We start from the raw sequence: 25,987 nt of genomic DNA on the forward strand, positions 1-25,987 counted from the left end.
TGATTTTAAGGACACAAATATATGTTCAGACAACAGGTCCCAAGATCTTGATATGAAGCGCCTATGAGGGGATAACATACTGATGGGGAAAACAAAAAACAAAAAACAATTCCTCAACACATGGGCACAGGACACACAGATAGGGACAAGGGGCCTACCCCTGCCAAGACAATGAATAGGTTCCAGGAAATATGTTGGTAACCAAGAAAAAGAACCAAATAGACATCATCAGGAGAATCTACAGGGGAGGCATCAACCCAGGAGTGAGAAAGCACGGGATGATTTTCCTCCCTCTATATAAGAGGTAATCACTGTAGATCTTTCTGGCAACTCCAGTCAACAGATGCACACTGTAGATGTGATGTATGTGAGCACTGTTTCCTACTAAAACATTAGTTAAGAATGCTCACAAATGGACTTCCCTGGTGGTGCAGTGGTTAAGAATCCGCCTGCCAATGCAGGGGACACAGGTTCGAGCCCTGGTCCGGGAAGATCCCACATGCCACGGAGCAACTAAGCCCGGGCACCACAACTACTGAGCCTGCACTCTAGAGCCCACGAGCCACAATTACTGAAGCCTGTGTGCCACAACTACTGAGCCTGCATGCCTAGAGCCCGTGTTCCACAACAAGAGAAGCCACCACAATGAGAAGCCCGTGTACCGCAAGGAAGAGTAGCCCCCGCTCGCCGCAACTAGAGAAAGCCCATGCGCAGCAACAAAGACCCAACGCAGCCAAAAATTAATTAATTAATTAATTTTAAAAAAAATAATGCTCACAAATGCAGAGCCCCTGACTGTCTCCTAAAATCCCATCCACCAAAACCCATGGAGCTGACAAACCCCACCAGTGGACATTCCTTTCTGCCGGATCCAGTCAACACAGGGTCCTGGCAAGGCCACTGAGATGGGGGAGAAGGGGAGCAGTGGCAGGAGGAAGACTCAGCTTGGACTTCACAGTTTCCCCATCTTTAAAATGAGGAGGTTCCTAAAATTTGATCACTGGTGTTCCACGATGAAGTCAGCCATCATGTGACCTACAGACGTGTGAGGGCTCACGTGGAGAGAAGCATGACACAAACGCCACTGAGCATGAGGGACGCTGGCCCGCTATGTGCCACGTCTGTTATAGGATTTACAAGCGTTATCTGATTAATCATAATAACACTGCCACGTACATGATCCTTGATGTACAGATAAGGAAAAGGAGGTGCACAAAGATTGTCTGGAGGGTGGGAGTGGGGAACCCCAGCTGGACTACAGGAGAAGTGAGATCCCACAGCTCCTGTTCCTGTGTTTTCCCGCTCTCTACCCAGCTTCAGAGAGAGCTCAGGGTGGAGATGTGCAGCTACACAGCCCTAGAGGGCACACAGAGTAACAACCAGGACAGCCAGCACCAACCACTTGAAAATAAAAGAAATCTCGGAATAAAAAAAAAATACCCAACGCATCAACCATTGAATCAAAAGTTCCTGACACTCATCCCCAAACTGGTGATCTTCGCTGATCCCCAAAACGGTGGTAGAGGTCCCACTAAAAGTTCATAAACATTTTTCAGGTTTCTAAAAATACCCTGCGCTAACGGCAACATCTTGCAGGACACACTTGTGGCTTTCATCACAGAAACATTTAACGTACAGACTTTTAAGACCAAAGGAATGTCAAGAAGATAACGAATAGAAAGGCATCTCTCGATCTTTCAAAAATAAATGTAAGAATTCCTCAATACAACCTTCAAGTAATTAAACATAATTGGCAGTTCTCTAACACAGAAGGCTTAAAAAACTCACCAACAAAACTATGACATGTATCTGAGGACCCTTTGATTATTAAATATCTAGAGAAGTAGAAATAATCACTATCTTATGCTCATTAATTTTTTTTATTTTGAAAAGACACTCATCTGAGACCTACGAAAAATGATAGCCTTCATTTAGAAAGTTACAAGCATCAAGAGGAAAAAAAAAACTGATAAAATCATTCCATGTAATACTGGAAAGGAAGAAATAAAAAAATCATTTGCAGATGACATGATTATATACCAAGAAAACCCAAAGGAAACCTCTGAAAAATAGTGGAGCTAACACAGTTGAGTAAAATAACAAAACACAAAATAAACATGTCGAAATCTACAGGAGCAAAGCAGAAACAAGAGAAATTCATTCTCATCCTTAATTAGCAATTATTTTCTAAAAGATGCCTCAAAATAGCATTATTGACAAATAAAAAAAGCAGGTCATAAAAATTTTAAAAACTACAATACTTTATGAAGAGATCTTTAGCTTTAAAAAAAGGCTTAAACGATAGTAAGAATATCCTACTTTCTGGGATGAAAAAAAAACTGTACACTTAAGGAAAGGATATTTTTTAATAGCATTGAAAGAAAACTTTTTACTAAATGTACAACTTAAGTTTTTAAACTTCAATTTTTTATATCATCTGTATTTTTTTTACTTTTTCATTAATGACCAGGTGTTATTTTACAACGTAAAAATATAACAGTGTTAGAATTAATAACAATAAAAATACCAAAAGTTTTCAAACGCAATCTTTGAGTTTTGAGGCTGTATTTTAATCAAATTTCCAGTTTTCTTAAACCCCTAAATATGTGTCAATTGAGTTATTAGAAATCAGTTTAACAAGACAGAGCAGCAGACACAAAGAAACAGGAAAAAACTAAGTTTCATTTCTTTCCCTTCCTTCAGTCTCAAGATAAATGTCATTTGAAGTTTAAAAACAAAAGATAGGTGTTAACAGCAAGGATCAGCACATCATACTAGTCACTGGCCTCAGAGGTGAAATGCCCAATGGAAGTGGAAACTAGTTAGAGGCTCTCACATGTGAGTTAAATGGTCCCCAAACAAACAGCAGGAAGGGCTGGCAAATACATTCATTTTAAAAGTAAATATTAACTTAATGAGCTTGCTGACCGGAAAACTGATACTGCTCTCTTGAGATTTTCACTTCCCTGCTCCTTCTCATCAAAAAAAGAAAAAAATACTAACAAGGCACACATTCTTCTATTTCTGAGCCCACTGACAAGGACTAGAGAAGAATCTAAAAATCACTCTTTATGTCTGTGCCCACAAAACCTCCCAACTCGACTGGTGGTAAAAGCAGAAAGACAAAGTAAATCAAACAATATATGTGCCACAACCAGTCCATGAAACGCAGTAGGGAGCATAAGGAAGTTCAGGTCTTTTTCTAGGGGCCATAATTCTGCTGTCCCATTGCAGAACCAGGGCCAATCATTATAAAGCATCTGTCTTGCTTGCCTGCCTGCCTCTTTGCCCTTCCTCTACCCTCACCTGCACCAGTCACGCACCAGAAAAGAATCATGTCTGTCACAGTGGAAGGGTGGCACACGCAGCCACAAAGGTCACTACATTGACTGGACCTAGTGCATGGATTGTGAAAAAGCTCAGGGTAAAAAAAGTCCAGTGGCTGGCAGCTAGACCATTTGCTTCAGAGAAGATGGAGCTGACTGTCCCCACCAAGATCAAGCAGTTTCAGGATAAAAAGGAAAAAAAGAAAACACAATGATATTGGAAGCATAAGGAAGAGGAGAAAGAAAGAAATGGTCTCTTTTCTCAGCACCCACCCTACCAATAAAAAGGAATAAGAAGCATTCAATGTCTCTCTCCACGCCCACCTACAAGCTTTTTTTTTTTACTAAGATATAACTATTGAAAAGATCTTCCTGTTTCCTCTATATTTTTAGCCTTCACAAACATTTCAGTTGTCACAATAGGAAATAAAAATGAAGGTAGAGTCGCTTCACATGAGCGAGCTAATAATCCAAGCGTATACATAGCCAGGACTTGAAGTAAAGAAATGAATTTCTCATCTGTCACTTTCTGTTCAATATTAACTTTTTACCTTGTTTAAGGAAGGCAATGTACACCCATTGGAAGATGTCCTGACATTATGTTCTGAACATGCCAGTTAAAACACATACCAGCATCACTGTCATAATGCCTCCCAGCTCCAACCAACCTGTAGGCAGGCTGGTTGGTGATCCAGGGTACCTCATCCAACAGTTAACCTTCCATAACCTTCACTGTGGGCAGTGCCCTAATGTCTAACTGGAAATTTGTATTAAACGACCAAGGATCAAGCCTGTATCTCAAAACAATTCCACCCAATCCCCATCCATATCCAGATAAAAACGGCAATACAAGCACAGTTTTAACATAAGCATGAAACTGAAATCTAAAATGTAAAGAGTAATTGAGAGAAGAGACCTCCTGGATCTCACACTAACCAACCACGTTCTCTTTGGCAACTTATTTAATCTACCTGGATGGACCTCAGTTTCCTCTCTGTAAAATGAGTATAACTTGGCTCAAAAATGACATAGCTCCACTGAAGGAATCTTTTAGGTTCACTCACTCTTGTGCCTTATTAGGAAAAGCATTCATCTATTAGAATTACTACCAAACAACAGTTGCATCTTTGTAAGAACGCTGGGTCCTTTCTCCATCTACCTGCCATACACCACACCATACCACCCGTGTATTGTTTCTCCCTTCTCCTGGGAAGCAGCCTAGTAAAATGCCAAGCACACACTGGAGTCAGAGTGACTAGACTGGAATCGCGGATTAATCGGCTTTCTAGCTGAGGGGGCTTTGAGCAAGTCACAACTTCAATGAACCTCAGTTTCCATATTATCCTTCTGTTGTTTTTCCTTTTTTCAGATGTTTCCCCCACGCAGAGGAAACATGTTTTACAAAGCTGAGATCATACTTATATACAATGGTTGCTTTCACTTAACATTGTAATTTTTATTTTTTTGCTTTTTAATATTTTATAAATTTTCTGCAATGTGCATACTTTTCTTAATAGCAAATATTCAAATTATTCAGTGAAAAATATGTAATTGTGATAGGAAGGGAAAATTCTGAACCAGAAAAAAAGTCCAGGGTGATGTCAATATGCTGTGTTGCCTGAAAAAAAATATTCAAATGGAGATAAACATGTGTGTGTGTGCACGCGCATGTGTGTGTATATAATAACATAATAAGTGAAAGAAAAGGAACGCTTTCCTTTAGATACTAAAAGTGAATCACCCAAAACTGTGGTCATCCAATTAATGTCATTCACCTGGGTTTTAAGATTTTTATCTTCTAATAACTGTAGAAAAAGTAATGTAAAGGCAGACTTGTGTATCTTGCAAAGTACATATTTATTTATCTTTTCCTTTTATGACCAAAGCACCTTTTTGTTGTACATGTAACACATCATTTAGATAAAGTAATGCAAACCTCTGGGGGAAAGTTCTGAGCTAAATTAGGGCACCTGGGGACAGGCCATATGTTACCAAGCTTTCTGCACACCTGAACCCCAATATCTAATGACCCAAGGATGCTCATTTATAAAATTAAATAGTCTGCCTTTTAGGAGAAGAGAATCAAGCACTGCAGAACATTCTCCACCATCTTCATTTGAAGACAATATAAGGAGAGCTATAGAGCTGAAGAAGATTTAAAATAAATGAGCAACTATAACACAAAAGATGCCGTAATTCATGCCCTGAATGACTATTACTAACATACAATTTTATCTCATCAATCTTACCTCTTCTTTACCTATAATGTTTTTAATTAATGCAATTTCCATTAAAATTGAAAAATAATCATGTTACTCTTATTCATTTTTATCTGTTGTAGAATATTATCTACCTAGCCCCTTCTTTGTTAAACATTTCTTTATCACTGTCTGAGTTTTTCTTTCAGCTAAAATACCTAAAAAATAAATGTGATATTAAGAAATATACAATCGTAGAACTAGGACTATATTTTCGGAACCAAAAATCAGGATGCGTGATCTGAAATCAAGAGCTGTTCAAAAAAATTCAGACTGCATGTGATTGTACCAATATCCATCTTCAACTCACTTCTAATAGTTAGTAATAGATATGTTAGAAGAGTGGTTCTCAATCATTTTTATCATCAAACCCACTTGCAGGATATGACACACTGTCAAAAAATAACCTGTGCTAAGCTAACTGCAGCAGCAATATTCTTAAGGTGTGTGATTTGGGGTAGGGGGAAGAAACCTGCACCAAAATCTTCATTCAGGGAGCATTTAGAAAACTTCCACCCTCCACGCCATCACTGTTTTATAGAGCAGGTGCAATTCCCTATTTTGAAAGTCGTTTAAAATAGAACAAATAATGCTCTGAGGTAACTAAGTTATGGCCATAGCCCAGCCTTAAGGCAAGGAACAGACTAGAGGAACATACTTCATTTTGTTTCCACCAAGACATATGTCATGGGTGATCATTTCATACTTGGTACATCACCATGGGCAAACTCTGGAATATGCCAAATTCCTGGTACTCTAACTGCAACTCAGCCCCTTTCTTTCCCACTCAAGAAAATATACCAAAACACAATTGAGAGACTGACATCAATCTGCTCTATTTTTTTTTAAAGGAAATGATTTGCATACTTCAATATTTCAGCTGATGGAACACAGAGTTGTAACAATGTGTTTGACGCAGGCTAGGCTACACTGAATATGAAGATATGTTCTAGACATCACACTTTATAGACATCTCACATGAGGGTATCCATAGATTGAGAAAACACAATCAACAGATTGAAAAACACATGGAATTGACGACTCCAAGAGCCTTCCACGTCTCGGTCCAATTCCAAGTCCCTTTCAATACTTAAAAGTCTGATTTGCCAGGCTGGAAAAAACTATCAGTGGAAAGTCAAATAAGTACTCTACCTGATACAATTTACGCTGAGTATACAATTACATGTTGAAGCAATTTTTTCTACTTTATTTTAACTATATGGCCATGAAAGCCTTAAAAAAGTTTTTCCCCACACATTCATTAGCATGCATATAAGATTTAATATCATGGAATTTAGAATTTAGAGTAGCTATTTAAAAGACACAAGAAAAAACTATTAACCTCATTATTAAAAATTAAGCATATAATGTTGCGGTGCAAGACAGTGAAACACTGTAGTAAAGAGTACTGTCATACTTTCAGATCACAAAAAATACATATTTTTAAGAAAATCCCCAGGCTCATATGCTGGGAAGGAAGGAAGGAAGGAAGGGAGGGAGGGAGGGACAGAGGAAGGGAGGGAGGAAGGAGGGAGGAAGGGAAGAGGAGAGAAAGAGAGGGAGGGAAGAGGAGAGAGAGGGGGGCAGGGAGAGGAAAAGAGGAGGAGAGAGGGAAAGAAAGGGAGAGAGGAAGGAAGGAGGGAGGAGAAGAAAGAAGGGAGGAAGGCAGAAAAAAGTAAAAGAGAAAATAAAATTTAGAAACTAAATAAAGAATTGAAGAATAAGCAGAACCAACTTTATATATTGAAAATAAGATAGATTCAGAAGGAAAAAGTGAGTATTCCTTCAATTACTGTCTTTACATGGGAAGAGCTCCTTCAGGAAGCCTGACATTGATGCATTCTGGAGAAATCAAGCTTGCAAAATTAAGAGCATTTTGCTGGTTCCAATTTTTGGTAACTGTGCCTTTTGTAAATTTTATGACACAGAGAATAAGAAGAGTTAAGTGTGTTTTGAACTATAAAAAAATATTTAATAAATGTATCCCTCAGAGAAGGATCATTTAGAAAGGAATGTCTGTCACAATGCCCTAAAGGTCAGCACACTCCAGATCGAGTGGAGACCACGATTCCAGTCCTCAGAGAACCCTCACCCCCCGACTTAGCTGATTTCAATTATCATTATGGCTCCATGAAAAACGGGCCATCTCAAACACAACCAAGCAATTTAAGGATTTGAGGATTATGAATCAGTGGCTCAATTTCAGTCAGAAGGAAAATGGGTATAATGTGCTGCCTATAGCTGGATTCATTTTGTACCTGTTGAAGAAAATCCTAAGTACTTGGGTTATATAGAGAGACTTCCTAAGCCAAAGGTCAGCTTTCTGCAAATGAATTCAAACATGCAAATGAAAGCACTGCCTGGAAGGGAACACCAGCCACCTTACAGGAGAGACTTCCTACACTCTAATGGGCCTACTTGTCAGGATATGCACTACCCACAAGAGAGACAGGACGCTACTCAATGCTCTCAATTTCTGTAACGTTCTGACTTTGGGGAATGAAGAATATAAATGTGACTAATTCTCCCAAATATCATACATTTTGCATTTTGTGACATGTACCTCCTCTCTGAATCTTTACAGCACTACCCAGACATTTTAGCCACTGTCTGGGACTAGATATAATTATGGTAATTATGTCTACCATAATTAGGGAGAGGGTAAATGTGATCAAACATTTATAGAAAGGAAAAACTGAAGCATAGAAAGTTTTAAGAATCAGAAAATTTCAACTAAATTTCCAAAGAGAGAAGTAAGGAGGAAGTGAGGTTCTTTCTCAGCCATCCAAAATGTTGAATTTTAAATATAATGACTTACCAGATTACTGGCATGATCAGAGAACAGTCTGTTAATTTCTAGACCTCTTTCATGCGATAGGTTCATATCATCCAGGGTTGGCAAACATGACCATGGTAAGAGTAAAATAGAATATAAAGTAATGTAAAATCTTACTATAAAGAGAAAGTGAGATTGAATCTGTACCCAGCCCCAACGCTGCAAGATGATAGGAGCTGGTCAACCTGCGAATGCCAGCGCGATGAAATCTTGTGAGACTGACTAGATTGAGAGTCAGGTTCTGAGCATATCCAGAGACTAACATAAAACAGACATCAATACAGTTGTCCCTCAGTATCAGCATGGATGCTCAAGACCCTTATATAAAATGGCATAGTATTTGCACATAACCTACACACATTTTTCCGTATACTTTATATTTTTTATACGTCTTTATTGGAGTATAATTGCTTCACAATGCTGTGCTAGTTTCTATTGTACAATAAAGTGAATCAGCCATATACATACATATATCCCCATATCTTCTCCCTCTTAAGCCTCCCACCCACCCTCCCTATCCCACCCCTCTGAGTAGTCGCAAAGCACCAAGCTGATCTCCCTGTGCTACACTGCTGCTTCCCACTAGCTATCTATTTTACATTTGGTAGTGTATATATGTCAATGCTACTCTCACTTCTCCCCCAGCTTCCCCTTCCTTCCCCTTTAAATCATCTCTAGATTACTTAAAATACCTAATACAATGTAAATGATATGTAAATAGTTGTAAATACAATGTAAATATTATGTAAATAGTTGTAAATACAATGTAAATGCTATATAAATAGTTGCCACCATGCAACAAATTCAAGTTTTGCTTTTTGGAACTTTCTGGAATTTTTTTTCCAAATATTTTCAATCTAAGGTTGGTTGAATCCATGGACACAAAAGCCACAGATAGGGAGGGCTAACTGTAAATACCTGATGTACAAATCTCTGATTAGGAAAGGATAATGACAAGAAAGATGTTTTGGGAAGGCTGGAATGGAGGACTGAGAGATGGAACAGTAAGACCAATTAAGAGGTTATTGGGATAAAACAGGTAAAAGCGATAAAGTCCTAACTGAAGTGGTGGCAGCTGGAATGATGATAAAGGTATTAAAATAAGAGATGACTGTTTGATAAGGGTGGAAAAGTAGGCGAGAGATGGATGATGAAAGGCCTTGAAAGCCAAGCTAGGAATTTAGACTTGAACCTGCAGCTGACAGGGAGTTGTTTTTTTTGTTTGTTTTTTTAAAATTTTTATTGGAGTATAATTGCTTTACAATGTTGTGTTAGTTTCTGCTGTACAACAAAGTGAATCAGCTATATGCATACATATATCCCCTCTTTTTTGGATTTCCTTCCCATTTAGGTCACCACACAGTAGAGCATTGAGTAGAGTTCCCTGACAGGGAGCTTTTAAAGTATTATGCAGGAGAATAGCACGATTTGTATTTCAGATCCGTCATTCTGTTGGAATAGGAGGCAAGCTGTAGGCAGGGATGCCAGTTAGAACACTATCACGGTCCAGACAAGAGAGGCTGAATGTGCACTTCAGCAGTGGGAATGGGCATGACGGAGGGAACAAGAACTAAGCCAAAGCTTGGATGTGGGGCTTGGAGGAACATTTAGGATGGTGTCAGGTTTTTGCCTTGAAAAATCATGTGGTTGTGAAAGCCAATCACTGAGACAGGAAAGAGAAAAGGTGCATGTTTAGAGAATATAGGAATTAGTAATACAGATGACCCTTGAACAACTCAGTGGTTAGGGATGCCAACCCTCCGTGCAGTCAAAAATTTGAGTATAACTTTACAGTCAGCCCTCTGTATCTACAGTATGCATCCACAGATTCAACCAACTGCATTTGTTGAAAAAAAATCCACGTATAAGCCAACCTGCACAGTTCAAACCCATGTTGCTCAAGGGTCAACTGTATTTTTTATTTATTTATTTATTTATTTATTTATTTTTGGTTGCACAGGGTCTTGGCTGCTGCACGTGGGCGTTCTCTAGTTGTGGCAAGCAGGGGCTACTCTTCGTTGTGGTGCGCAGGCTTCTCATTGCAGTGGCTTCTCTTGTTGCAGAGCATGGGCTCTAGGCGTGCAGGCTTCAGCAGTTGTGGCACACGGGCTCAGTAGTTGTGGCTCGTGGGCTCTAGAGAGCAGGCTCAGTAGTTGCGCCCCAGGGGCTCTCGAGTGCAGGCTCAGTAGTTGTAGCACACGGGCTCAGTAGTTGCGCCCCAGGGGCTCTCGAGTGCAGGCTCAGTAGTTGTGGCGCACGGGCTTAGTTGCTCCGCGGCATGCGGGATCTTCCTGGACCAGGGCTCGAACCTGTGTCCCCTGCATTGGCAGGCAGATTCTTAACCACTGTGCCACCAGTGAAGTCCCAAGGGTCAACTGTTTTTTGTATGCACTGAAATCAAGGTGACTATAAGATACAGAGGTAGAAACATCTAATGGGCAGCTAGATATCTGGGTTTGGAGTTCAAAACAGAAAGCTGAGCCATCCACACTGACGTGAGTATAATAACAGAGCAGCCAAAACCAAGGGAGAGACAAACTACTCAAGGAGAGCGTGAAAAAATGATCACAGAGCACAGGGGTTTCCATTACGATGGAAGAGACGGGGAAGACTTAACCATGCTCAGAGCCTCGGCTGAAATACCTGTAAAGGGAAAGAGACAGGAAACGTAGATAAGAAAGGAAAGAATCAATTACACAAGCTTCTGGAGTGGAAAGGAGGGAAATGAATCAAGAGGATAGGAGGAGGAACTAGACCAGCAGAGGAAAAAAGACACATCCTCCTCTCAGGAAAAAAAAAGAAGTATGATTAGAGCAAATAAGGTATATATGTAGGCAAGGGGCTGATGTGTAATATTATTGTGTTCTAAGGTGAAGGCTGTTATCCGTTGAATTGTATCTACCAAAAATTCCTATGTTTAAGTCTTAAGTTACCCCAGTACCTCTGAATGTGATCTTATTTGGAAACAGGATCATTGCAGATACAATTAGTTAAATTAAGATGAGGTCATACTGGAGTAGGGTAAGCCCCTAATTCAATATGATTGATGTCCTTATAAAAAGGGGAAATTTGGATACACAGACACTCACTGAGTGAAGATGATGTGAAAACACATGGAGAAGATAGCCATCTACAAGCTAAGGGAAGAGGCCTGAAATAGATCCTTCCCTCATAGCCTGCAGAAGGAACCAAACCTGCCAACACTTTGATTTCGGACTTCTGGTCTACAGAATTGTGAGACAATAAATGTCTGTTGTTTAAGCCACCTAGTCTGTGGTATTTTTCTATGGCAACTCTAGCAAATTAACAGAGAGGAAAAGTCATCTAGTAAAGGAAGGAGGGGTGGAGGAGGGTGGCTAGAATGTTTGAGGGAGGTGGAAATGTTTCAGCAGGAAACAGCCCAGCCACACAGTGCAAGACTGTGCACAGTTGCCTCGGGTTCCAGCAAAGGCTGGAAATGATAAATTTATTTGCAGGGTGATTTCCTCAAGCAGCTTTTGGCAGCCACTGGGTAAAAAAGGAAAAGATGCCAGGTCAAAATCAAGAGCTGGCAGAGTAGATTACAAGCAAAGTACAAAGGGGTAAGGCCACTGAGGATACTGTCAAGGGAGTGATATACCATGAGTGAACAGAAAAGGAAACAAAGGAGGGAGGATGGGTTGTGGGACGGAAGAATGGGACAGGGCAGGCAGAGGAGGGGTCCTCTGGAAACTGGAAGCCAGCAAAGAAGAGATAGAGGGAGTATAACAGGAGCAAGAGGGCTAAGGAATGACTGTTACTGAGATTTAATATTTTAGATGAGGAAGTCAGGGAATTCTGAAGCTGGAACACTGTATACAACAAATACATTATTCACAAGACACTGAGGCCTCCAGTGATGAAGACAGTTACGGTGAGAAAAGACTGCAACAGATTCCACCACCCTCAAAAGATGGAAAAGAATGACCAGGAATATCCCCAAATCATATCTGTACCTAACCCTTAGACCCTGGTTCTCATAAAAATCACTGCCGTATTTACCATCTTGGGTATTAGAGTTATCTCTTTATACAAAATAACAAAGAGGGACATGGACTAGAAACTGAGCTCAATGTACATTGCCCCCATCTATCTCCCAATCTGGGTTGGCTGAATCTGTGGATGTGGAACCCCAGATATAGAGGGACGACTGTAAAGTTCTGCGTGGATTTTTGACTGTGCAGGGGGGTCAGTGCCCCTCACCTTCACATTGTTCAAGGGTCAACTTTATGCAGAGACTAAACAACATGCTACTGAACAACCAATGGATCAATGAGAAAAGCAAAAGTGAAATTAAAAAATACCTTGAGACAAACAAAAAAGAAAATACAACATATCAAAACTTATGTGATGCAGCAAAGGCAGTTATAAAAGGGAAGGTGGGGAGGGGGAAGGGTAAGCTGGGATGAAGTGAGAGAGTGGCATGGACTTATATATACTACTAAATGTAAAACAGATAGCTAGTCGGAAGCAGCCGCATAGCTCAGGGAGATCAGCTCGGTGCTTTGTGACCACCTAGAGGGGTGGGATAGGGAGGGTGGGAGGGAAGGAGACGCAAGAGGGAAGAGATATGGGGATATATATATATATGTATAGCTGATTCACTTTGTTATAAAGCAGAAACTAACACACCATTGTAAAGCAATTATACTCCAATAAAGATGTTAAAAAAAAACAAGGCAAGGATGGCCCTTTTCACCACTCTTATTCAACACAGTACTGAAAGTCCTCACCAGAGCAATTAGGCAAGAAAAAGAAATAAAAAGCATTAATTGGAAAGTAAGTAAAGCTGTCACTATTTGCAGATGACATAATGCTAGATATGGAAAACTCTAAAGACTTCACCAAAAAACTGTTAGAAGTAATAAATGAATTCAGTAATGTTGCAGGATACAAAATCAATGTCCAGAAATCTGTTGTTTCTATATACAAATAATGAACTATCAGAAAGAGAAATTAAGAAAATAATCCCATTCACAATTGCATCAAAAATTAAAAATACTGAGGAATAAATTTAACTAAGGAGGTGAAAAGACCTGTACACTGATAACTATAAGACACTGATGAAAGAAATAAATGGAAAGATATTCTATGCTCATGATTGGAAGAATTAATATTGTTAAAATTTCCATATCACCCAAAGCAATCAATGGACTCAAATTCCATTGGCATTTCTCACAGAAATAGTATGAACAATTCTAAAATTTTTATGGAACCACAAAAGACCCTGAATAGCCAAAGTAATCTTAAGAAAGAAGAACAAAACTGGAGGTATCATGCCCCCTGATTTCAAACTACATTACAAAGCTATAGTAATCAAAACAGTATGGCAGAAAAAGAGACACATAGATCAATGGAACAGAACAGAGAGCCCTGAAATCAACCTACACATATATGGTCAATTAATGTACATCAAAGGAGCCAAGAATATACAGTGAGGAAAGGACAGTATCTTCAATAAATAGTGTTGGGAAAACTGGGCAACTACATGCAAAAGAATGAAACTGGACCCTGATCTTATACCATACACAAAAACTAACTCAAACTGATTAAAGACTTAATATAAGACCTGAAACCATAAAACTTCTAGATGAAAACACAGGCAGTAAGTTCCTTGACATTAGTCTTTACAGTAATTTTTGGATTTGACACCAAAAGGAATAAAAGCAAATATAAACAAGTGGGACTACATCAAACTAAATAGTTTCTGCACAGCAAAGGAAAACATCAACAAGGCAATTGGATTGTTGAATTTGCCAGCAAAGGAAACCATCAACAAGGCAACTGGATCATTGAAAGGAATGAAAAGGCAAACCACTGAATGAGAGAAAATATTCGCAAATCGTGTATCCAAAAGGGATCAATATCCAAAATATATGAAGACCTTATACAACTTAATGGCAAAAATCAATCCTATTAAAAAATGTGCAGAGAATCTGAATAAACACTTTTCTAAAGAAGACATACAAATGACCAACAGATGTAATGCAGAGCGCTGTGACTATAGTTAATAATACTGTTCTGCATATTTGAAAGCTGCTAAGAGAGTAGATCTTAAAAGTGCTCATCACAAGAAAAAAAATGCTGTAACTATCTATAGTGACAGACGTGAACTAGACTTATTGTGGTGATCATTTTGCAGTATATACAAATATCGAATCATTACTGAAACTAATATAATGTATTATACTTTAATAAAGAAAGAAGGAAGGTAAGGAGGGTGAGAGACAGGGAGGGAGGGAAGGAAAAGGAAAAATAAATAAATAGTTCTTTCAAACAGGTCCATATTTCTTTTTCTCCTCTGTTCAAAGTCAAACATTTACATACACCTAGAGAAATCCTCTACATGAGTCAGGAAATAGCAACTACACTCCCTCTCCAGGCACTCTGGAGAAAGCCACTCCTTGAGATAAGGAGCCCTCCAGCTCATAAATACTGAGTAAGGAGTTGCCACACCTCCATGCATATCTCAGAAGCTGACCCAGCCTCCAGATTCCAAGACTCAAATCTTAACTGGATTCCAATGGACTGTAAGGTCCTCCAACTCCCACAGGAAAAGCGGAAGACCATGAAACGAAATCAAGAAAACATCTACCATTATAATATGAAGATCACAAAAGAACTCAGTGACTTCCTGTTCATATAATCACAGATCTAGTACTCATTTCTGATCTTGGTAAAATTGTAATTTTATGTTGATTGTTTTGTATGCTGCATTTAAAGACAGGAAGCAACTTGAAGATCGTAGTTTTACTGATTGGTTTTACAAATGAGAAAACTAAGTCTTGGGTAAAGTAAATGACCTGCACAAATAGCTAGGAAGTGGCAAATGAGAATCCACATTGGCTGACCCTGGGATGAACACTCTCTCTTCATTTGCAACAGATATTCACTCATATTCAATAGATATTTATTGAATGTTAACCATGTGCAAGACATGGAGGGACTACAAAGCAGAACGCAGGCAGTCATTCTCTCAAGGAATCTAAAAAATGGTGTGCTTTAGACAATATTTTTACAGTTTTAATATGCAAATCATCACATGAAGTCTTACATGGAATTTTAGGGGAATATCTGAAAGTAATTCTCCTCATAGATCTAATACTTAATTTTGAACTTAATCTTTCCATCCTCCTTTCAGCCCTTCAACTACAGAAGGCAGATGTCACGGTAAGAGCATCAATGATGATGGTGATGACAAAGACAAGGACAATGACAAGACCAAATATAAGACATTTACTATGTGCCAGTGACTATTCCGGTACCTCTATACACTTAGCTTATCTAATCCTCCCAATAACCTTAGAAGGGAGGTACTATTGCACCTCTGTTTTATAAAAAGCCTGGGGAAAGGAAGTCGATTGCCCTTGAGAGGGTGGTTGAGTTGGGGTTTACACTCAAGCATGTCTTTACTAAGACTGTCTCCCAGGCTCCTGGCCCTGGGTCTTCCCTGATTAACTGAAAATTACCTGTCCCCCCGCCCCCGGACCTCAGTGCCTTCACCTTTGAAATGCTGAAATCAGCCACATGATTTCCAGCGTCCCTTCCAGATGGAACATTCTGTGATTTACTGACTTAAGGTATCTAATCAATCTCTTTCCTTTAGCAGAGGAAGGAAAACACTTTATAAAAGCTAAGGATAATTTTGCCCCAAATTACAAGATCCAGGCCTTCAGCTTTGCAGAAGTTTGGGGGTAAGGGAGGGCAGGTAGTTAGGGTTTGACTCATACATTCTTAACTTCCATCTAGGTTCCAGCCTCAGGTGTTTTTGAAAGCTGATGCCACAGCCGCGTGGCAGAATAACATACAATCGTTAATGGTGGTGTTTAAACAAGACAAAAGGTTTTTTAAATTCCTAATAATGATTAGGAGTCATCTGTAAAAACATGCAAAAATATATTATAGGTTAAAAGAAAAAAAGTAGGATATAATACATGGGCTATAGTTTGGGGGGGTTGTTTTTGTTTGTTTTTTACATGAGGAAAGAGGCAAGAAGGACATTCAACAGTGGTTGTAATTGGATAATAGGATTTGGGAGTTTTTTTCTTTTCCTTTTCCTTATTTTATTTAATGTAAACTTAAATTACCTCCATAATTAGAGGGGAGACTTTTCCTTATGAAGAGAGAAAAGGTGCCCAATATTCTCACATTGATTTCTTCTGAGAAGAAAGAAAATACTCTCCTAAAAACATCTCAGTAACACTGCAGAAATTCCAGAAATACAGGTTTAGAGGGGAACATCATTATTACCCACTACAGATGGGAAAGAAAAGACTCCTTTATTGCTTCAGGTCAAGAATCACTACGTTTCACAGGATGTTTCAGGAATGCTGGCAGGGGAAGTTGCTTTGGAGTCCAGGGACACACAGCTTTGTAGAGCTGGACCCGGGGGAAAAAAGAACAGGTGCAGCAGACAAAGCAGCAGACCATGAGAGCCAAATGTCATGGGCCCCGTCCAGAAATCCCGGTCTGGAGCAGGTTCCCCCTGAGTGCTCTTGCCCTGCACCACAGCCAGCCACATGGCCAAGGGGACTTTCCATGAGCACAAATGTCCTTTCCTCTCTGAAGTACTGCAGCAGAGGCAGGACAGGTAGCGTATTTCATGGAATCTGCAACTGCTAAAACAAATCAAACCACAACCAAACTAATCTATGCTTTCATCAGGCTGAAGGATAAGCACATTGTGTAGATACATCTGTGTTCATATATAAACACTCAATATATATACATATATATATATATATATATATATATATATATATATATATATATATATATACACGTGGCCCAGTTTACAACACAGATCAGTGACTGTGGCTTTGGATGGCGACAATCAAACACTTCACTCTACAGCACTCTTGAGAACATTCTGTAAACACATTATTTCTCTGGTGATTCCCACTGACACTACCAAAAACTCAGGAAAGAGTACAATTGAAAAATCACATTCAGAATGTTATTAATTACATAGGAACCCTCTACCTTTCTTGAACAGGCTTTTTTGCTACTTTGTGGCAAGTAGATAAAGACAGATCTGATATACAAAGAATAGGAAAACTGGAACAGGAAAAGTCAGCTCCTCCTTTGGGAGTCTGACAGACAATATGTGGCGTCAACATTGCATCATACCCTAGTTCAGAGGAGGGCTGCAAGGGAGCCGTGGAGCCCAACTTGCCAGCAGCTCCAGACATGCCCTGAGTACACACATCACACTGGGCTTCACCAGCACTAACAACATCAGGAAAGCAGTAAAACAAAGGCCTGTGGGTGCCTTTTGTTTATTAATTTCAAAAGACACATTTCTGTTGATTGATACCAAAATTCAATTTGAACTGTTATTTAAAACTGGAAAATAACATAATGTAACTAAATAAAGTGATGCCATGGCTTGTTTTTTGTTTTAAGGCATTTTTTTGTTTGTTTGTTTCTAAGTGCAAAGTTGGCACCTACTGACTTTACCTGGCCGTAATTAAATACTTCTAACATTAGATAAAGAAATTTAACCTACCTCATCAAAGGTAGTGTCGTCTTTCTTCAAAGCTATAAAATAAAAGGGGAAAGGAAACAGTTATTGTGAAACATCTCAAAGAGACTAAGTATCTAAGTTCTAAAAAACAGAAAAAAAACCCAAAGCAGTATGGTGTTTTCATTTCAAAAAGTAAAATCGTACCCCAACCTGAATAACAATGTTATGATACAAATGTGAAAACTGCAAATGAGGGAGAGAACTGCACAGCACGCATCTTTGTGAGACACTTTCATAAATATATAAATGGAACTATCCTCCCAGCTGTGGAAAAGAAATATGCATATCTTTCCTCTATTTCTTCTTTAGTAGGAAAATGTTTTAATGAAAGTATTAAAGAATCAAAAAGTAATCTTAAAAAAATTTCCCCTTAAACTTCTGGTGTTTGCTAGTCTATCATTATGCATGGTGGCTGGACCTCCCAAACCAGTTGTCAGGAAGACATCCACTCTGCACAGTGCCCGGAATGAGATTTTCATACTGAGAGAAGTTTAAGTTCGATGATGAAAGATCAAGCGTGTAAAATAAGCACTGCAGAAACATAATTCAAACAGTTTCAACATGATAACTTTTCTAACAAAGTATCACCAAAGGAAACAATACATGTGGAATATTTTATAGGTACTAGCAAATACTTAAAATTTATTTTAAATATTCATGACTTCAGAATTGAAATTTTATTACTCTAAAGAGAAAGAGAAGTATTTCATACATATAGTTGGCAAACACCTAGTTCCTTAAACTCTACAATTATTTAGAATGTTTCCGATTAAGGAGAATGCACAAAGGAGTGAATTTAGCTGAAAACACAGGTTGGAGAAATGTTTCAGAGGTACAGAATTGTGCATAAATGCTTACTGGTCTATACTGGATAGTTCTATTCAGAATAGAAGTGCTTGGGTAGCTTTTACTTGGAAAGCTATGTTCTGACCAAAGCAATGGAAAACAAATTGTTTTGGCAGTTAAGCTCTGAGAGAAGTTCTGTGCCTAAACTGAAGCCATCACGTCAAAGCTTATATTATACTGTCTAGCAATCTTGCAAAGGTTCTTTTCTGTGTGTCATACTATAAATTTGTCTTTTTAAAACATCAAGAAGTCTGTGGTTGTGGTGATGAGTTAAGGCAGAAAAGGGTAGGTCAAGGGAGATAAAATGTTTCTCAAAGTCTAATTCTTAGTCTTCCCCTTTTGCCTAAGAAACTGATCTTGTAATAGTTTTCCCTACTTCCTTTATTAGAGAACCATTTCTTCCGAATGGAAAATAAAAAGACAGATCTTTGTCCCAGTTTCAAATGGTTTATCTTGCATTCAATTACTCACCCATATTACATAATGTATTTGACTTAATTTATATTAAATCTAAAATAACCTACTTTGGGGAATTCCCTGGTGATCCAGTGTTTAGGACTCCACCCTTTCACTGCCAAGGGCACAGGTTCAATCCCTGGTGGAGGAACTAAGATTCCGCAAACTGCTTGGTGTGGCCAAATAAATAAATAAAATAAAATAACCTACTTGTATAGAAAGGTAGACGATCCTAGGTGATTCTTAATGGTGACATTTTTAATTCACAATATAAAACTTCTAATCCAGAAGACTTTCTTTAAATATCAGTCAACAATGTTACTAGACTATACCCCTCACTCTCTCAACCCAAGGTGTGTCCTTTAATTAACATACTTGACTAGTGATTCCTTTATAAAATATTAGTGACCTACATAAATATAAACAAGTTGTTCCATCTAAAAAAAAACAATTTTTTGGAATAAGAAATGATTAGCTCATTGATTTCAAATACAAAGTGAATTATTGTACAGCCTCATATCTCACTCATTTAACAAACATTAAGGTAAAACACATTACGTTGTTGCCATGCAAAGTGCAGAGCTACAGCAGCAAGCTTATCATTCACAGCACAGACGTTTAAATATATCTTCTTTACTTGGGACATGATAAAAGTTCTAGAGATTTAGCCATGGGTTTTCCTAAGCAAAGCAACCAGTAAGAACTACAGTTGATACCTTCTCTCAGGGAATTGCAAACAAGGAACGAAGACCCTCAAGTTGAGAGATGACGAGAGTAGAAACTAGAATGTCTTTAACACCCAGACTGGACTATTTCCCTCTTGCCACCTAAGTCCTGCCAATTCCTCCAACATTCTGGATAAAGGGGTGGGATCTGTGGGTAGAAAGAAAAGGAGGAAATAGAAGGGTCGTTGCAGGTGTATTTCCTAAGATATAAAGAGCAGGAAGCCAGATTATCTCCCCTGTACACTATTCTCAAGCCCAGGACACCAGAGGGGAGAATATTTTAAGACCAAGAAGGCTACCCTTTCATTGAACCCTTCATTGCTAAATTGACACATTGCATAGTTTCTTTTAAACAGTGTATCCTTTCCCTGAACAGCAGTCAGTGGTAACAAAAAAGACCAATTAAAGATGTCTTTGCCAAATATTTATCAGGTCATTGATGAATAAACTCTGACCTAGACAAGCACACAACATCTCGTTATTGATTACATTCTCTGATTGTCATTAATCATTCATGTAAATACAAACCCACAATTGTCTTCAAGGATATCATGGAATAACAAGCATATTACATTTTTCTGGGTTAACAAAGGGGCATATATTAAGCCATCTAAGATAATCAGATATTCTATTCAGTCCTCTGCTCAGACGTTGCTCCCTCCAGAAGTCTTTCCATGATCTCACCAAGACTAAAATGGTATCCCCTCCTATGTTCTTCAACAGCAAATTATGCTAATCTTCATGGTAGAATTTGTCCATGCTCATTCATTGGCCTGTCTTCTCTTAAAGTCCTTGAGGACAGGGACCAGTAACAATGGTCATTGAATCTGAATGCCAGCACAATATCTAGCACATCAGAGGTACTCGATAATTATTGGCAGAATTAATGAGTTGCACTTCAATGGCAAAAGGATAGCATCTTACCCTTTGAGATACACTAAAGTTTTGGCATATGAAAACCATGTACTATTCTCTCTTATGAAAGAATCATAAATTCCATTTCACAGTTTTCAAATTAAAATCTTTTGAAACTACATTGGGAGAGGATATGGTACAATAGTTAAATTTTGCCTCTGAACCTTTAACCTTACATTTTTCTTTTTGACAGAATGGATTTATCAGGTGACAGCTGGACTCTAAAATTACACTCTTACAGAACAAGGTAACAAACCCCCAAATTCAGTGTAACCACAGCCTCTTCCTTTTATTCAGTTATCTCACAAACTGCATCTTTCAAAGAAATGGTATACGTAGGGTTCATCTCGTATATCGCAGAGTATAAACTTCCTTCCTCTAGAAGATCATCCAACTAAGTGTGAAGAAATGCATTCAAATGAATATGAAGAAATGTCAGTTCGACCTTAATCTTACACGGGATATTACAGAAAGCCTTTCTCCTTCTAGGCAATCATTCAAAAATAAAAAAGAAACAATGAAAGAAAAGAGGAAATGAATTTTAATATAAATTTTTTAAACAATTAAGTTCCCATTTGTCTTTGTTTATGCTAACTTAAATTTTTTTTTAAAAAAAGCGTGAGACAACTATAGTAATTCCTAATAAGTGAAAACACTGACACTATTTAGCAGAAAACCGTAAATACTCACTCCTGAAATCAATGGATGACTTTGAAATTCAATTATACCCATCTTATAAAAGAACCATAGCTGTGTTATAGTCACTCCCTGGCAGATGTAGTAAATTAGAGTGCTATGGCTTGAAAGCCAATGTGTTTTATTAGACCTTTTATAATATAGTAATCTCAGATCAGCTGTATTTGAGGTGGGCAGTGACAAAGTTGGCCTGATCTTTCATGTGTGAGTAAATTAAACATTAGCATTGTCGCTTTTATATAGTTAGAATTATTATTATTAATCTTTTATAATAATGAATTATTAATGAATATCACAGACTTTCAAAAATTGTCCTCATTTTCTATAGATGATCACTAATTTTTCATGGCTAAACAATGATACTGTATATATTACCATATAACAAACTACGCTTCTGAATCATACTAAAAAAGCAAAATAAAGTCAGTATGTTTATTTCAAAAGCTGGAGTAGATTGGTTAAAGGGAATGAATATACTGAGATGTTGGATTACTCAGCAGGAGTAAACCATTCACTCTTTGATCTCCTCATGAAGTACCAAGGAAGAAATGAGGAAGATAGGAGATAAACAGAGAAATCAGAAGGAATAATAACAGCCTCCAGTATTGATCTTCACCATGTGACAGATATTGCACTAGATATTTTATGTATTTTATCTGATCTAATCTTCACAACAACCTTAAGAAAACTGACAGATAAGGACTCTAGGATCTAAGGAAATTCTGCTAGCTGTTGCCCAAGGCACACAGCAGGCAAGGAAAATGGGATTCGAACCCAGATCAGCCTAACTCCAAAACCCATCCTGCTTTCAGGTTAGCTACACTGTAAAGTCAATGGCCACTTCTCTTACTTCTCTTGCTTTCCACCTAGAAGATCCATACGTCAGCATGTTGTAATCACCAATAATGATAATAACACATTATGAACATCTATTGAGTCTTTATTCCATACAACACAGGACATCATATGCATTATTTCACTAAGTGCCAATAACAAAACTGACTTGAAAAACTGAAGCTCAGAAGGTGAGGGACCTGTCCAAGGTCACTCCACTGCAAGCGGCAACACCAGAAGTCCTAGTTCATCTGACACACCGCCCACACCTTTAAATCTATGCACTACGTAATCCCACAGTAAAGCCTCAATTCAACAGCCTCCAGCACCTTAAAAATCCTTAAATAATCAGATTGATTTCATGCTTTTTGATTTTACAAATAAAACTTCAAAAAATACAAAGATAACAAAGACTTATTTTCTGTAATGCTACTCTAATGAATGTCTTGAGCTTGTTATACAATCATAATCACTTAAAACCTCTTTATCTCCTTTTACAGTATTCCGGAATGAGATCTGCTATTCGAATCATGACCCTCCATCAATACAAGACATAATCAGTTATGATCACTTCACTGTACTGTTTCTGAAAGGGAGGAAGTAAAATCTACTAGAACTTAGAAGACATTTTAACAAGAGTTGTAATCAAAAGGAGTTTCACATCACTAAATCTCTGTAAGCTAGAAAATCCAATTAACTATAATACCCCATTTGCCAGCATTGTAGTTAATCTAAATTTTACTGATTGTTGATCAAAACCTTGAAATTACCTAAACATAAGGAATTTTTATATTAATGTCCTTGGTTTCTTACTGAGATTCAATTGCAATGAATTATTTAACACAAAACTGGAAGAGTTCCAACACAGTCATTAGCATTAGTAAATATACAGTTAATGCCTTATAGAACAGGGCTTAATGGACTCCAGAACCCGCCTCTGTGATAGTTTGGGTCAGGGGCTGAAACACCCTCCTTAATAAAGCACAGCGACTCAACACCTTGCTTTCTCACACTCTTCTTGGCTTCAAACTTCATTTGAATGCAGGGGCTCTTCATACACATCCCTAACTCCTAAGAGTAAAATTGCAAATATCCCATACACAAAATAAATAAAACCAGAGCTAAATATTGGTTTCACACCATAACTTTACAGTCATCTTGGGAAAGATTATGTATACCAATACTGAATTTTCAGTTAAAAGACAACAAAGAAAAGTAGGCTAAACATTTTTTTGACTTGAGGAAAGTTTGCATATTTCACGATGCACTTAATACAATGATTTTTAAATGAACGGATGGAAGGACAAGGACAATACTCATATGCACTCCAGGGTTTTATTTTAAGGAATTAAGCACCTTATGCTTAATTTCCATTAACACCTTCATTAACATGGATGACATGTTAAACAAGTGAAACAAAGGCTAGAGGCTTCTTAGGGACTCTGAGGGGTTATTTTGTACGATTTTCTTGCTGAAAGTAGTTACCTGTGTAAATTAAAGTTAAGATGTTAGAGAAGATAGCTACCGTCTTAAGGTTAAAAGGGGTTTTTATGGCCAACCCTAGAAATCTAACCACCCATTCCACGTGACACTGTTGTCACCCTGTTATAGTCCGTGACATGGATTTATTCTTAAATGTCCTAAACATTTCTCGGTCGGTTATCTGTCGGTCAATTGGTTGGCTGAGTTAAAGACAATAGCCTTGGTCTAGTAAATGGAAGAACTTTGGGAGACTTATTCCTAAATGTTCAGACAAGTTCACGGCGCGAATTTCTCTGCAGCAATGTAAAGATTCAGAGGACTCGAGACTGAACGCCCAAATCTCGCTTTCGAGGACCCGAAGTACCGAACAAAAGGTCCCAAGGTATCTGTCCCACTTCTCTTTAGGTTGGATGTGTTAAACAATACCAAGGTACAAACTCAACATTTCACCAATTTCCAAAGCTAAATTATTGACTAAACACCCAATACCAAAGCTTGCGTGCAAAAAAATAGGTGACCCAGGCGGCCGCGCCGCCTGTCCCCGGCGGGCGCGAAAGCAGGAGCGCTAGTGGCGAGGAGAGGGAACCCAAATTGTAGGCTTAAGATCATGCACAAATGAACCCTCAGGTCCTGAGGGAAAGAGGTGTCTCTCCTTTTTGTCGTCGCCCTCCCGCAGGTCCCGGGCACTGTTCCCTCCACCCTCCGCGCGCAGCGCCCCCCACGCCAGTCCCGGGTGGCCGCTGCACCGCTAGTGCCAGAAGCGCGGGGCCGAGGGCGCGGGCATGGGGGCGCCGGGCCGGGTGCCCGGGACAGCACGCCACTCACCAATGCGGCTGAAACTATCCGACAAAGTTCTCCGCAACTTCTTCATCTTGCCAATCTTCTCGGGCGGCTGCGGCTCAATGAGGTCGCACATCTGGGCGACACGGGGCTCGACCAACTTCCCCAAACCGGTCCAGAGCGAGCGCAGACAACGGCGAGGACGCGCGGCGCGGCGAAGGCGGCGGCGCCGCCTCCTCCTCCTCCTCCTCCTCCTCCTCCACCTCCTCCACCTCCTCCTCCACCTCCTCCACCTCCTCCTCCTCCGGCCGCGAGGCGACGCGCAGGGCTGGGGAGGCGAGCGGTGAGAGGCAGGCTGCACTCCGGCCTGGGCCGCGGCTGGACGAGCGGGGGCGTTCTACGTGGTGCCGGGGGCGGCCGCGATCGCCGCCGCTGTGGTGGCCTTGCGCCGCGCCGCCGCCGCCGCCCGGCTCATTTTCCCTCCTTTGTAACCGAGAGAAGCGCGGCCGGCGGCCGGCTGTGGGGGTGGCGCGGGCGAAGGCGGGGCGGGGGCGGGGCGGGGACGAGGTGCGAGAGCCTGGGGTCGCCGAGGGCGCGAGGCGCGGGCGGGAAGAGTTTCGGGCGCTCGGGAGAAAGAGCCACGGCGCGGAACCGCCAGCCGCCCCGCCCTCAACCCCTTCCCGCCGCCGCCCCGCCTCCCCCTCGGACAAGGACCCCGGGCGCGGGACCCCGGAGCGACCTCGGCCCCCCGCTCGGAGCCCGAGTCCTCTGCCACCCTCCCTGGCCCGCTCGCGACCCCGCGCTGCTCCCTCGGCTGCCAGCCCAGCCCGCGCGCTCGAGGACCCGGGCCCGCGGAGGGCCGCGAACGGCCAAGCCTGGGAGCGGGCCGCCACTGGGAACCCGGTTCTCGCGCTGTGGGGAGGCCCCGAAAGGAAAGGGGCTGAGCCTAGATCGTTCATCGTAGTGGTTTTCTCCCCGCCGCGATCGCGTGTGAAAAGAGCTTGGAATTGGGGATGGGGGGTTGGCCGAGACCGCTGCCTCTGGGTCAGGGGAGTGGAAGGGCCTCGGGGATGCGCTCAGGTTTGACGGTGACTTTTTGTTTTTCTTCAGTTTTGCCAAGGAAACTGAAGCGAAAGAACTAAAGGGAAAGATGGGCCCGTTTCTTAGGAGAGTCAAGTGCAAAAGCAGAAGCGTCAACTGTAACTCCCCAAGGCAGGGCTAGTGCTCTGTTTCCTTCATCCCTCTGTCACACTGAGTGACGGACGGTAATGTAGCTGATTGCTGAAATG

General features: G+C 40.1%; 1 protein-coding gene across 3 annotated transcripts in view; it reads right to left on the minus strand.

Moving 5' to 3' along the window:
• Positions 1–25,987, minus strand: part of CDK14 (cyclin dependent kinase 14) — a 595,554-nt gene that overhangs the window by 542,487 nt on the left and 27,080 nt on the right. For 2 of the 3 annotated variants that reach the window (XM_061198580.1, XM_061198582.1), the window contains exons 1-2: positions 24,744–24,952; positions 17,947–17,978 (exon numbers count right to left, since the gene is read on the minus strand). In XM_061198580.1, coding sequence (XP_061054563.1) covers positions 17,947–17,978; positions 24,744–24,834 — 123 coding nt within the window. In that variant the 5' untranslated portion in view covers positions 24,835–24,952. Of the gene's footprint in view, positions 1–17,946; positions 17,979–24,743; positions 24,953–25,987 lie in introns of those variants that run through there. The other variant, XM_061198583.1, reaches the window with a different exon arrangement.

The sequence above is a fragment of the Eubalaena glacialis genome, chromosome 8 (assembly GCF_028564815.1).
Source record: "Eubalaena glacialis isolate mEubGla1 chromosome 8, mEubGla1.1.hap2.+ XY, whole genome shotgun sequence".
Lineage (NCBI taxonomy): Eukaryota > Metazoa > Chordata > Mammalia > Artiodactyla > Balaenidae > Eubalaena > Eubalaena glacialis.